Consider the following 15,407-nt stretch of genomic DNA (forward strand, 5'->3'; position numbering starts at 1 on the left):
TGCTTCCTATTTATCTTGGTAGTCTCAAAGACACTTAATTTGTGCTCATGATACAGTGATCAGTGTTGCTTGATTGTTTGGCCAGATATGGTTTATTAGGTCCAATGTGCACATTTGCCAGTTGGCTCCTTTTTAATATGAGGACATGTTAAGTTACAACATAGTCAAGTCTGACGAATTTGAACCAGACAAATAAGTGAGTAATATTTCAGGATGTCAAAGCAGGTGAATACTGATTAACTGAAACACTCCAAAAGCTCTCACCAATATCTGTGCTCCAGTGGAAAATGTTTACTAAGCATAATACTTGTTAGAAAGTCTTTGGTGCTTTGACTGAGCTTTAATGACTCTGACTCTAATGGAGGGGTTTTAATGTGCTGCACTCTTGCTATTTCTTAGCCCCCTATCTTTTATCTTTAGCAAAAGCTTCCATAGAGGCTAAAAGTGCACTTTTAAACTATGTTCTGCTGTCCACTGTGATTTAACTTTCAGCCTCCCTCTCATTAGCATCTTTTTAAAAGGAGGCTGAGGAAGCGGGAAAAGATTTGAGGATAGGAAAACACAACAATGTTTTGGCATTCAGCACTGGAGGCAGTCAGTGTTTAGGAACTAGACTATGGCCAGTAAGTATTTAGCAATAGCAGCTGGTGTTATACGCTATATGATAGAACAAAATTCTGCCAAGAGGCAAGCCCCAGACTTAGTCCAGATAACTAGATATTTGCTGAACACTTCGGGTGTTTGGATCCAAATGCATTTCTGATTTCATTTGGTGCTATATAGCAATAGCTATAGAAGAGAGAAAGGAGCTCATGAGTTGTGTGGGGTCTGAATGTGTTTTACAAAGCGCCAAATGCCTTCAGCTTCCACTGGAAATTAAGGGAATCCAGGGTCTTATAGTATCACCTTCTTAAAAAATGCTTGGTTTTATATTAGGAAGAATCTTAGCAATCCTATCATTAGCAATTAGTTAAACGTTTCTTTTGTTTCTGAGGAAAAGCTTGTGGAAAGGAGCAAGTAATGGAATGCAAAGAAGGTTCCCTTAACTGTATTGTAATGTGACAGCAGCACTATTTCATTATGCTCTTTAATTTTATTTGAGAGGCTTTCTTTCCCAGCTTTAAAAATAAAAAACAACTTGTCTTTATTTCAGATGACTCTCTTGAGTAATTTCAAACCAGTTGAGCCAGACTGAATTTTGCATGGCTTTTTCTTTTTTTTTTTTCCCCTAATGTGAACTCCTCCAGCAGGAACACATTTGAGATCCAAAAGCAAGTTTTACTCATGAGATGAGCCAAATTTATGTCTAAACTCTCCAGAAGGGCCCTGCTGCTCAAATTTTTTTCACATAAGAATTCGTGATTTTATGGGAATGCTTGCAGACTTTCTGAACAATTATTCCAAAAGTTTGCTTTCTGCCCCATAAATCATGGTACATTTGTTTAATTTTATCACAGTTACTAAAAGAGCAAACTTCCCTCTTCCCCCCCTTACATTTTACTGCTAATGCAATCTGTGCATGGTTAAAGTTTGTGAAGTACAATATAATTACACTCACTTTCTGTTTTCTTAATGACCCTGTCATTCTTTATGATTTAAATCCATTGCTGATTAATGTATTATTAGTAGAATGTAGCCCAAAGTATAGAGCAGCCTAAAGAAATGTCATTTTTGCATATATTAGCCAAATTAACTGAAAATCTTCTAAGTTAATATGGTGAGTGTACACCGAAGAGCTGAACTTTAATATATGGTAGGAATGGGATTTTACAACCTCTTTTCCTCCACCATTCTAAATATATTAAAAGTGTCTCTTATCTCTGCAATACTGTTGTATTATCAAATGTAATAGAAAGATGGTTCAAAACAGTGCTAGAATTTGTCAATGTGAGAGAATAACAAGAGCCACCCCAGCTGCAGTGGAAGCCAGTGGTGTAGATGGATGGCCACCTCCCCCCGTGCAACATTTTGAGCCTTTTGTTCAGACCACTACCCAGTGACATCCTTTTGTAGCCATCTGTATACACAAACTGATGCTCACTGAGATTAGTCCACCAGAAGTCAGGCTCCTGGGCAAAGGCTGAAAGAAGGGGTTGTATAAATATAGGCTTTGATCATGACAGAACAAGAAATTTTGGCTGCTAAACTAACAAACAGTGCTGCTTTTAATTGTCATTTCGGAATACTTAGTTTGCTGGTGTGGTCCGATTTTTAGACAAATGCATGCTGCCCTCTAGTGCTGATGCTCTCTGCTTGAAGCTGCCTGGAGAGAGGGAAGCCAGGGAGATGGGTCTGTTTTGGTGGGGAGTGGCCTTTTGCCTGGTTACAAAACTGCTAGTCCATTTTGGTGTATTTGGTCATTAATAGAAAGTAATTAAGCCCTCGTGATATTGGTCTAGAGATGAAGGGCATTTAACAGATATAACCTGGCTTGCACTGATATTTATAGCAATTCGTTCTGCCTTTACTACTTATATTTAGACTATGTATGAGAGAATGAGATATAGGAAGAAGTGTTTTAAAAGATTTAAAGAACCCATACTTCCTTCCCTCCATCTCCTTCAAGGGTATTCCATATATCCAAATGTAAGCATCAGTTCACCCATAAAAATTGGCATGCTGATGCTTTCTGTGCACTTGGGTTTCTTTGACTGCAATATCTAGCTGACTATCCAATTTATGTGTCTGAGTAATTAAAAAAAACTGCTTTAATTTTTTACCTTATTCAACAAGAAATATTGTAAAGTCAGCATTAATTCCATCCATAACATTATTTGAGAGTGCAAAAATCGTAAAGCAGTAAAGAGACAAAAGCATTTGGTTTTTTTGTTTGGTGCTTTTTGCTTCATTTTCACTAGAGAGAGAGACATCCTCCCTCTCCCCCCTGCAACATATTTCTCTGATGATGGTTACAATAAGCATGGAAAGATTCCAAAGCAATCCCAAGTGTAGGACCTTAAATTGTAACAATGATACCCGGAGGAGTACGGAACTGGTTAATGATTTAAAGTATTATGGCCTAAATGCTCCTATTTTAGCCAACAGTAGAGAATTTGTAGACAGCACATGCCCAGATCAAAGCTGATCATGTCAATGTCATTCAAGGAGGGAGAGATACCCTCCTTTCCCCCTTCTCTCCCCACTACCCTTTTTTTTTTTTTTTAAACAAAGTATGACATCTGAGGAACAGTGTGTTGATTGTTCCACTGCCAGGATATGCATAATGGAAACATTAGCTCCAAGATAACTTTTAATCTGTCAGCCTAATGGCTCCTTAATGTGTAGAGGGCTTTAAATGTATGTCAGCCAGGGCTGTATAAAGTAATATAGTTTGTGGCCTGAATGGATCTAGATGACTCCGCACCATGACACAATATGGTTTATTATTAAGTATCAGCTCATCAGCTTATTCCCACGGACTTGGACAAGCTTCTCCATTTTCCAGTAACAGATTATGTGAGAAAAAGCTTGCAGTGCATTTTTTTTCTCTCACCCCCCACTTTTCTTTTCCTTGTATTTCCCCCCCCCCCCCCCCCCCCCCCCTCTTCCAAATTAGAAGTTTCATCCCCAGCTGCATTGGGAGCCCTGAAATGTATTTACAGCAGGCTGCACTTTATCACACATCAGCTTGACTGCTAGTTTACAGTGGACGTTTATGCAGCTCCCTTGGCCCAGGATACAAACTTCACATCTTTGTATTCCTATCACCTTCACTGCAAATTTTTCCAACATCCTCTCCCTGTTGACTGCTTTTCTTCCCCTCCCCTACTCTCACTTCCCCACATACTCCCTCTTTCCCCGCCCCCCATTCCTACAAACACGCTGGTGAGACTTGACATGTCACAGTACTTGTCTGTGCAGGATACTTGCAATAATTCAGTGTCTTAGTTTGCCTGCTCTGATTCTACTCAGCTCTAGCTTAGGTGTATAATTCCAACAGCATTGCTGTAGACAGATACAGATTTGATTTTGTGCCTTTCAGTATTTTCTTTCAGTCTGAAAGACCACTTTGTGCCCCATGCTGTAGGGTGTCCAGAGGAAAGTGTTCTCACTTTTTGGCATCCCTGTGCAGGGAACAGAGGAAAGAGGTAATTCATCTCCCCTGAATGTGAACGTTACCTTCTTTTATTGTTGTTACCTGCAGACGGAGGGGAGAATCAGGATCAGCAGTTTGCTACTTAAGGAATGTCCTCCTCCTCTAGGAAACCTGCAATGGACCACAGTCCCTAATCCATGGAGACCTCTTTGGGAGTATTTGGGGGCTACTCTGTGAGTGTTGTGGTCATGGTGTAGGAATTCTGCTTTTGCTACAGTGAGCTCTGTCCTCAGCCTTCTCAAGCACAACCTGATCTCTTTATGCACAGATAGTTCCTTAGGAATTATGCGTTGTTTTTGCCTACATTTAATGTTTCTATCCTCTTAAAAATAATTAGTTCATTTATAACATAAAGGAAGTTAATATTTGTGCATTTTGTTATTTAGCTTTTGTGAGTATTTTATGGTACTATTTTATTTTTGTTTGGTTTTGGCTTATTGCTATGTTATTTCAGGTCTTTATAAGATAACCCTTCTACAGCATTCAACTGTGTCCCAGCCAAAGGCATTCACTCCCTTATCTGTTGTATGCTTCTCTTTCTGTTGGTCCCTCTGCTCTGATTTAAGGAATCTAGATCCTGTGTCTTGACTCCAACCTGGAGCATTCTGGAAAATATGGTTGCAACAGATTCTGTTCTTTTCCTGCATCACATTGCAGTTTTTGAGCTCTGGCTCCCCTATACTGACAGTGGTCTGTTTGCTGAGGCAGAGGAGTGGACCCCTCTAAGTTACATACTTGGCTGCTTTTGAGAGGACTTAATGACCCAGGTAATCCTTTACACCTTTTCTTATCTTCTAGGTGATCTCAGATTCCTGTGTCAGAGAGTTCATAAACTGGACCATATTCAATAGAAACAATGATTCTGTTCCACCAAAAGTCAACATGAAGTACAAAAAGTCTGTCTATAACTCCCTCCCTTATTTTCCTATAAATTTATAGTTTTAAATTTTTTATTAAATTTGATCTAATTTACAGAACATGGACCAACAACATAACTCAACAAGCATTCTCGTCCATTTTTGGCTCTAACAAATCTCCAACACGAAAGGATTTCTTGATTCTAATTGCTCAAACTATTGTTCTTGTTTATAAAAATATATTTCTACATAAGCAACTATGAAGGCCCAATGATAAATAAATAAATGTCTGCAACTCAAAGGAGATGAATGAACCTTAGAAAACTGACTTGGACAACACTCAATATGGGGGGGGGGGGGGCAGAAGGAGAGAAGGAAAAAAAAAAAATCCTTCTTTTCTTCTGCGTTTATAAAGTATTTACCTGATATTAGAGCTGCAAGACTCAGTAAAACTAAAACTGTACTACTTGGGTCCAAGTAAACTTTCTGTGTTTTCTTTTTTTCCTGTCACTGTTCAATATTTAGCCTCTCTTCTCTCCTCCCACCCTGTTCCAGGTTCCTACCCTTGCCTGCTGCGAAGCTTTGCATGGATCTGTGCTCCCCAAATTTCAAGCTGATTTGGCTGAATGTCAGGCTAATGTTTTTGTGGGTTTGGTTTTGTTTGGGGCTTTTTGTTGTTGTTTGTTTTGCTTGGTTCTTCCGCTCACCACCACCCCCACTTTTTTCTTTTTTTCTTTTCTTTTTGGTTTTTTGTTTTGGTTTGGTTTTTTTTGTTGTTCATTGGGGATTACAAAGCAAATATTTAGAAGGAGCACATTTGGAAATATTTTGATATTTTTCACAGCATTCAGTTTCAGTATTCTTAATGCTGAATATTAAAATAGATAGCTCAAGTACAATTAGATGGAGTGATCTTCTTTTTAAATTGACTGTGAGACTGTATATGATTTAATTCTGATTCAGCAGAAAAGAATAACTTATGTGCTACTGAAGGTGAGAGGATTAGGCACCTAATTTCTTGCAAAGCTCTAGTACCTCAGTTCTCATAGAAAGTCAAAGTAGAATTGAAAATAAGAAGTTGTCGCCTAGACAACTAGATAAAGTTGTTAGAATTTCCATGAAGATAAATATAAAATGAAAAATTAGTAAGCTCCTATACAAAAGGAATTTTTGTTTCAAACCAGCTTTACTTTTCCCTTAGATGAAAAAGTTTTTAAGAGTTCTAAATTAATTTGACTGATGGAGGTCTTTTGCCTAAACCAGTAGCATTGCAGACTTGAAACTGTTTGTTGATAGGTATTTATTCTCCTCTAAATGTTGTAGGTAGGGAATTGTTTTCCTTTAAAGAAAGATTATATTAGTATTTAAGGGAATTTTTGAACTTCTGTTCATTAATTGTGGATTATGCCCAAGTGCCTATGAAAAAAATGATAATGGTATTGATATTTCATTCTGAAGGGTCTCAAAACAATTTCCAGATTGGTAGTATAACCACACTGAAATGCACCCAGCTTCTTGGTGGAACATGGCAGCTGTTTAATAGCCCATAGCAAAACTATTCGACAGCAGGTTGTGGAAAAAGAGGTGAATATGGATCAACTACAAATTGGCAGTGGAGGATTTAGGAACTGTACTCAAATTAAAGTTAGTGAAGTGGAATTCCGCTAGAATATTGAATCTGTTTATGAAGTGCTACACTTTGTCAGACCGCAGCTTGCCATGTGAAAGACAGGCAGAGGACTGTGTTGAAATGTAATCCTTGATGTATATTGTAGACCAGTGTGTTTGACAAACAAATTTAATTGTGAATACTTTGCTGTTTGCACTCATAGAGGAGTTTATTAAAAACATTTGATGTTAAATGGGTGCCTGAGGGGAATCTTGGGCAGACGTGGCAATAGATTTTGATGGGGGTGGCAAAAGTGTTGGCTCAACTATGTAGTTTTAGTAATTACTTCTTTAAAAAAAATACAAGCTACTGGAGAAGGCTGTGTTGCTAACAGCTGCCCCAGGTATGATGGCTGAGAGGTGGTTGGTTTGGGTTTGGTTTTTTGTAGGTTTTTTTTTAATAGATGTAGAGCATTTATTTGCTAGGAAAAAGAGCAAACCAAGAAAGGCAATAAGATGCTACCAGGCAACATTCCCTTAAGTCACTGTTGGCCTGAGCTAAATTTTCACTTGTGACTGAGGCTGTATGATCTGTAGGTCTAGCACACCCCACTGCAACTTTTTTTATAATTTTTCATATAATAAATGAAGTTCTGTAAACTTTTTTTGCTCTAGGAAAGTGTGTGGAGGGTCCAACTGCACCATAGCTCCCTGCAACAGAAGCCAGGTTTAAAAGCCGCAAACATGGCTTAAATAATTATTCATGAGCTTTAGTATGCATGTATGTATTTATTTATTTATTTTGATAATTGGGTTTTCCCCTCAGCTAAGGAAAAGCTGGCGTTGCTGACATTACAATGTGTTTGTGAAGAAAGACTGATACCACAACACATGCAAGCAATGGCAAGGTCATTACTTACCCAGCATAATTAGAACATCCATTACAAAGGGGGAAAACATTTAAAAGATAAAGAGTGAATTTAAAAATTATTCTTCCCAATGTATTTTTTTTTTTCCATAATTATAGTTTTAACAGCTTGTGGTGACGGTAGAAGCAGCTACTAAAGAAAAATTAGAAGCCTCATTCGGGAAAGATGATCCCTCAAGAGACCTTGTGTTGTCATTTCTAAAGAACCACGAGCAGAAACCTCATTCAGGATGCTGTGTGTTGTTTTGATATATAGGGGGTCTAGTTAGCTAATTATGGCAAATGCTGGCTATTTTAATTAAAAAACACCACAACAGCCACAGATGTGTTGTTTCCCCCTTATTCCTCCCCTTGTCTGTGTGCAAAAATATAAGTGTACTCCTGCCCCTCCACTGCAAGGAAGTAATACCATAGCAGATAGGCAGGAGAGAAGCAGTAGGTTTCCTAAATTCATATGTGACATATCTTAGCATAAAAAATTCTCATTACAGCACACAAGCCTTTTGTAGTTTTCTGAGTTTTCTATGGTTGCCAAATTGAGGTGGGAAATGGAGAGGAAAAACAAAACAAAAAAAACAACCAGTCACCGCATGCAATTTATGAGCAAGATTATTGTTTTACAAATAACCTTCATGATAAATAATATCTCCTGGCAACATTTTCAGCCGTGCTTTTATCAAGACTCTCTGAGTGGTGTGTATAATATGCCGGGCAATTGAATCACAGCTGTGTGCCTGGGTAGGGAACCTCTGCGGAGACAACACTTCCTTAATTTAAACAATTGTAGGCTGCAGGAGTTCAAAAATTTCAGCTGACTTTAACTGTCACTAGCCCAAGCACCTTTATCCCCAGGCGAGCAGCAGCAGCTGGATTTCATTTCCTGCTGCCAGACTGTCCGACATCTTTACTGAACATCCCGGGAACTGAGCGTCTTTACTTTAAAGATTTTATTCAAGGTGACAGCTCCTCACACTTTAGCGTTCAGATCACCTCAAGTAGCTGAGATATCAGTGAAAATGAGAGCATTTCTCCAGCAAACTCCAAATTTAGATTGACTGAGGTTATCCTTAGGCCTCTAGACCCAGCCTCCATGACAGCACAGGCCTGCCAGTAACTTTAAAACTACAGTGGAGTTTGTAATGATGTCTGGGGAGAAATATTCTGCTGGAGTAGTGGAGGATACTAGAAGCGATAGGAAATGATGTCAGATTTAGTTAGGGCTGGAGACAGTGTTAGAATATACTTGGCATACTATGGCACCGGTATCTCTGTCAGCATCTCTGTTTTCTGTCACCGCACACAATCCCAGGCCTGTCTGTATCCCTGACAGTGTCTTTTCAGATCAGGTTATTGCCAACTCAGAGACTGGCTCAGTGCAGCACCATACAGCCCCCTTTGTTTGAAGTCTGCCCTTTTGTCATTAATGCACTTGATGTCTATTTAAATCTGACGGTGAATGCAGTATCTGTTTTCCTGTCAAGTGATCATTGACAATATTAATACCTCATGTCCTTGCCTCATTTTCTAAGCACTGACACCTAGCCACAGTCTCCAGCATTCATCAAACAGCACTCTCTCACCAGCATCTCTATAAACAGTCTTGCTTCCAGTCCTTAAGACACTGTGGCAGACCTCAAACGAGACTTTTATCAATGCCAGTGAAAAAGGAGTCCGAAGAATGCCATTAATAAACTGTTAGTATCCTTTACATATAGAGCTCTAAATGGTCTTGTTACCAACCTAATGCCTGCTGCAGTTAGACTTGGAATATCATCTGTTTAGGGGGGATAAGGGGGAGAACCTTGCTTTTCATTAGATGCTTGTTTAGGAATGATGATATCATCCCCGGAATGTGGAAACTGTTCCACTAGTGAAATTATTGAAGAAAGTTCTGTGGAAGAGGGAAAAGGGAAAAGGCACTGCAACATAAAGTCCCCATTTGTGTAATCCTTAAGAGGGATGTGTTATTCACAACAAATGACAGGCCTATCAATTCCTCCCCTTCCCTCCCCACTCTCCTCCCCCTCCAAGAATGTGTTTTTACCCTGATGTCGTAGAAGGAAAGAAGAGCATGGGTTAACATTAATCTTGCACAGCCCATTCCTTCCAAGGCTGTAGTTGCTTATCTGATGCATGTTATACTGGAAAAATAGACCCAGAATATAAAAGCTTCTATATTGAATTCATAATGCAAGTCGGCACAGTATTTGCCATGTGAGTCCTGGAAAGCTAAAACAGCAATGAACTGAGGATCTGCTCCTCCCTCATCTTTATCCTTTATGTAAGACAGTGTTTGTCTCCTTTGGGCTAGGTTATGTTTGCCCTTATGGGGATGAGCTGGGTACTTAAGTGTCTGCTGTGTTAAGACACTCCCAAGTAGAGCAGACCTTTTCACGTCCCTTCCATGCAGCGGAGATGACTTTAATTTGACCATACGTTCATAAGGGCACAAAGAACAACTCAGCTAGTAAGATTTAGCATCTTTCAGGATGTTCACAGGTGGGATGTGACTGTGAATTGACACTTTCACATACTTAGTACCACCAGAGGGGATGCTTTTGAATAAGGTAGTGAGATCTGCAGGTATATGCCTCACTGCAGTTAAGCCTTCCTCAGGCATCTTGCCACCTGTACACATTAAGAATAATGTGCCTAGTCTCTCAAAAGCAGTATTCTGGTTAATATTTGAAAGCATCCTCTATATACAATATTTAGCATAATTTATAATTGCATCTTGCACATGGCATGTGAGGCTTTGAGCAACCTGCACTAATGGAAAGTGTCCCTGCCTGTGGTGGGAGTGGGGGGTGGAAGTGGATGATCTTTAAGGTCCCTTTCAAACCCAAATAATTCTATGTTGTTTGAAGAGCTACTTTGGAAATGTTTTTAACTAAATGTTTATTTGTATGTCTGGGAAAAACACTGGAGTCTGGAGGGCTAACTGTTAGGAAGTCCCAAGTTCTAAGAAGCCCATGTTTTAAGCAGCCAATGACTTCCCGCAAGAATTTCAGCCAGTCACTTTAGTTCTTTGCCACTGCAAAGCAGAGATGGCTTTAGGTGCTTGCAGGATGACTTTGTGAAAGTTTGAAAAGCTTTTCCTGGATCCACATGAAACTGTAACTATTTGCTGCTTTTTTGTTTTGTTTTAATAATCAGGAAAACCCTGTAAACATGGAGCAGGGAGATTGGAGAGAGTACAAAATGCAACTTCAACCCAGACTTTCTGGCTTTCAAAAGCAGGAGAGAGGTGCTGTGGTTTAAAATACAGCGTATGATGTTTCAGTGTTATGTCATTCCATTTTTGAAGATGCTTGTGGATGTATGTTTAACAGGATGGGTCATGCATGTATTTAAACACGTTTTCCCAGTGGATTCAAAACTGCCAACTGAAATAGTAATACTGAATACAAATACACAAACTTTCTTTTGCAGGACAAGAGAAAATTGGTTTTTTCCCTCCTTCAAATTTCCCTAGTTATGTGTTTTATTTGCATATTATGCCATTGCTGTCCTAATTATAATTACTTTCCTTTATATTGTAGGTATTTTGGGAAAATGCCGCTACATTTACTATGGAAAACATTCAGAGGGCAACAGATTCATCAGAGATGACCAGCTATAAAACACAGCATTGTTTTGTGCCTCTTCAGTCCCTCCACATAAGAAGCACAAATTGCATCTAAATTTCAAGCATGTAACTAAAGTCCTCTAGTGCCTTCTGCTGACTTTGCCAAGCCTGTCAAGATCATCCTTCTATCTTAGTCTGAGTAGTCACATAGAGATTGACATGATTGCCTTTAAGCAGGTCCCATCCACCAGGGTGACAGCCAGCTGCAGCCAAGCACCCGGCCTGGCAGGAGGAGCACCGTGATGGATTGCCTGGTCCAATTGCTGCTCGCAGAAGAGCAGAGGTCACACCTGGTGCTTCAGTGAGGATGCTCCATTGGTCGGCGCCTTAGCAAAAGCAGCGCGGTTTATCTCCAGCTTGCCTGTTGAGTGAAAGTGGCTGGCGATATCAAAGTGTTTATAAAAGAGAGGCTATAGTTTCAGATGAAAAACCCCTTATCGGTTCTTCCCACCCCCCACCCCCCCCCCCCCCGTGTGAATTAAGTGCTTGTGTTTCTATCATCTTGTACATGCTTACACAAATTCTGTCACTGCGATTTTTTTGTTTGGTGTTCCTCCACCCTCCCACCCCAGATGAGTCTAGATAGATTATTTTTTCTTCCAACAGGGAAAAAAAAAAATCCTGAAAATATTTTGGCCATGCAAAGTACTATCAATTTGTATAGCTCTTTTTATGCAAAGGAAACAGATTTAAGCAATTTTACAAACAAAATTTGCTAATTCTTTAATTACATCTCAACATTTACTAACTCTGACCTTCAGAAAAGCAATCATTTTTTTAATGCTGCAGAATAGTGGCACAGCTTAACTGTACATGCTTGGAAGACGCCCTCAATTGTTATATTGGCAGTGTGTATTATTCCTGGTTTATTACACAAGATAATTTGTACAGAGATAGCATTTAGAATTAAATGTTTAAATTTGGAAAGAAAAAAGTGCTTAAAAGGAATGATATAAAATAAAATTGCCACCAGATAGGTATGATTATTCAGAGGGGAAAAAGTCAGTAAAAGTAACTGGTGCAATTAACATGATTAACAGTTTTATTAATATGTTACAGAGACAAGTTATTAACCCATTTTGATGTCTATGTAAGAAAGGCTATTGTCAAATTTTCAGTGGAAAAAATAAAAATGTATGGCATATTTCGTGCATTTCTGATGAACAAGTTGGACATATTTAGAATCATAAACTTGTTAGTGTGAAAAAAAATCCCAATACTTCATGTATATCTTGTGTTAAGTGCCACTTGATACAATGGGATTAGCCAAGGAATATGCAAAAATGCTGACCTCTGGACTGTTCCAAACCTGTGCGTATTGGTCCCAGTTGAGAGCCATCAATGTCTGATTGTTCTTGTCTTCTTTGAAATTACTTGGTGGTCTTTATTCACTTACCTGGCTGAAAAAATTGTCAGGTTTTAGAAGTTGCCTACTTTGGGGGGCTATTGAGCTGGTGTTGCACGTGGAACTCAACTGGATATTGAAGCCAATCATTAAATCAGGTTTGACTGATGAAAAAGAATGAAACACTGGCAGAGTGACAAAGGAAAGCTTGCTGCTGTTGAACATTTCAGGCCTTACTCAGTAAATGTAAGCCTTCGCTCACTCTGAAAGTCTATAATAAATCTGTAACAGATACTTAAAATCAGGGATGAATGTAGAAGGATCCAGTTCACACCACCTGTGGTTCAAATTGAGTTCTGAGCTGTTTGCCAGACACAAATTGGTGTCTGGAAAAGCACATTTGGGCCACTTTTAACACCTCTGCTATTGTCATACATGGCTAGAAATGAAATGCCAATTCACATTAGAAGTCCTAGGAGATATTAGATAAAGGGAAACCACATGCCTCTCTTTAATCAAAAATATTATTAGAAATATTTAGGGCACTTGTCACTTCTCTTGGTCACCAAAATAACAGCAATCCTAGTTTGTTCCTATCATACTGTGTGTTTTGAAGCCTCCACACATTTAGGCCATGGCATATTACAGGCAGCAGGGTTCTGAATAGGGGTGTTTAGAATAATCTGATGTCACTTTCAGTCTGGTTGCATATATGTTCTTGTCTTTATAGAAGGCTTTAACCCTGCCTCAAACAATAAACAGCACTTGCAAACTGACCGCGTGATTTTTCCATCTTTATTTTGCTTGTTTACTTTTCCTAATGTCAAAACCATTTGTATCATTTTCTGGAGTGTTTTCTTCCCAGCAAAGCTTTGGAGGCAAAAATATTTTTGGAATAAGATGTGATCAAAGTCACTTCAATTTTGATTTTTGTTTTCATTTGGGGGATTATATACCTGTAGTTAAATATGGTAAAGGCATAATTAAAATTTGCTCAAAGGGAATTCACATTAAATGTCTCTGATTCTGGAAGATCAAAAGGGTAATGTATGAATAATTATTTGATATTGCTAACGTATTAGAGTATTATTTAGAAACAAGCATGGATGTTTATTTCTTAAGTGAACTGAGCATCATTTAGGATGAAAGTTGCAGTGAAGTTATCTGAGATTCCACTCTCTCTCTCCTTTACTCCCCCTTCTCCATGCATGGGTGCATCTTTTCTTCTCAAGATTAACTAGGTTGTTAAAAACAAAAGATTTGGTACAAAGCTATAAGGATTTTAAAATGTGTATCTTTCCAAGGAACCACTGCATTCTTATTTTGTTGTGTTGTCACAAGAAAAATTTTGGCCAGCTGTGTTTCATGGCTGTGAACAAGGTTTGAGATTGAAGGTGTGCTATAAGTATAAGTAATCTTCAAATATTGAAACCTTTTTAAATAAATACCCAGACTTCAGTCTTATATTGATTTTAGTGATGACAGTACTTTAGCTTTTGGTAGATATCATGTCTTTCCAAGTGAAGATTAGGAGGCCTGTGGTAGCTGTGCTTCATACATTCCTAACTTTATGCATTGAAAATGTTAATTCCTAACCTTTTAATTAAAAATAAGGAAAAAATCCCAACTACAATATTGAAGTGAAATTCTAAGATTAATGACCTTCAGTGAAAATCCTACTGTTATGGATACACAGACCTAACTTTAGAGCAAACTGGCTCTAATTGAATGTGTTGCATGCATAAATGATTTATGGGATTGCTGAAAGTATGTTACCACTGAAACCACTTTTTTCTCCTTTGTTAGGGCTGAGTCTCCAATACTTTTTCTAGTATTTGCTTTGCTCAAACTCTGAGTCCCTTTGAAGTCAATGTTTTTATCCATTAGAGGTACGGGTAATGGTATTGGAAAGCTGGTATGCAGGTCCCTTTTTAAGATATTTGGTTCTCTGAGCAGGACATTACTTGATTGCTGAATGTTCAATTCTCACATCTTTGCAGATGAAAAATCACTGTACGTTGGTCTAATGTTGCTCCCATTGAAGTCAGAAGAAACAAACCTGTCTGTGGTTTTGAAAATTCTTTCTGTAAATTACAGGGTTCACTTGCTGCCAGTGGATGTATTAATATTTTTTCATTCCTGCCAACAATATGAGTATGTTGGGAAATGTTTACCCCCAGTAGAACTTTGCTAGATCAGCCTTTGCGGTGAGGTTCTGAATCAGCCTATTTCATACTGACTCACACTGAGTCTTGTCACATATTTATTCTTTATGTGGTGTGATAGTTGGCACATGAGTCTCTGCTTGCCTAGTTTGGGAAAGTTTATTCTTTTTACTCTCCGTACAACTGTCTTTCTGCTTTTTTAAACGGTTGGCATATGTGGAGGAAAGAGGTGAAATGCAGCTTTCCAGAGGTGTAACCATATAGCCAAGTTTGAAGCTGTATGTTTGACACTTAGATTTCTAAGTATCCATTTGCAGGATGGGTTTTGCATGGCTTGCTATTTGTTGTCCTCTGTTCCTAAAGAACAGAGCTTTCCTTTCTAGCTGTGTCCTTGTCTGCTTCAATTGCCATGTCATTGCTCTGCAAGCAAGTGATGGCATGAAATAGGTAAGTGCTCCCATTTTGTTTTTAAAGTGAAATTTCGGCTTCACTGCTTGTAGTATAACAATTGAAATGCGTAGTTTGGTTTTTCAGAGTTTTTATATGTACACCTAGTAACTGTTACCTCTTACTGGTCTTTTTCTGCTGTTCAGTTAAAATCTGCTTTCTGTATTCCTTTCTACTCCTCATAATGGGAATAAACCAAAATGAACAAGATATAATTGTGAGAAAATGACCATCTAAAGATGTTACTGTGGGACCATGCCTATGCAAACAACTCTGTGTGACAGGTGAGCATTTTTATATACAAACACTGCTAAATGGCTTGAAGGACTGAGA

The 15,407-nt window shown here is 38.6% G+C and overlaps 1 protein-coding gene across 3 annotated transcripts in view; it reads left to right on the forward strand.

The window, feature by feature from the left end:
• Positions 1 to 13,238, forward strand: part of LRMDA (leucine rich melanocyte differentiation associated) — a 709,877-nt gene extending 696,639 nt beyond the window's left edge. For 2 of the 3 annotated variants that reach the window (XM_030485900.2, XM_030485898.1), the window contains one exon: positions 11,032 to 13,238. In XM_030485900.2, the coding sequence (XP_030341760.1) occupies positions 11,032 to 11,111 (80 nt within the window). In that variant the 3' untranslated portion in view covers positions 11,112 to 13,238. The remainder of the gene's footprint in view (positions 1 to 11,031) is intronic. The other variant, XM_030485899.1, reaches the window with a different exon arrangement.
• The last annotated feature ends 2,169 nt before the right edge of the window (positions 13,239 to 15,407 follow it).

This window comes from Strigops habroptila, chromosome 5, assembly GCF_004027225.2.
Source record: "Strigops habroptila isolate Jane chromosome 5, bStrHab1.2.pri, whole genome shotgun sequence".
NCBI classification, from domain to species: domain Eukaryota; kingdom Metazoa; phylum Chordata; class Aves; order Psittaciformes; family Psittacidae; genus Strigops; species Strigops habroptila.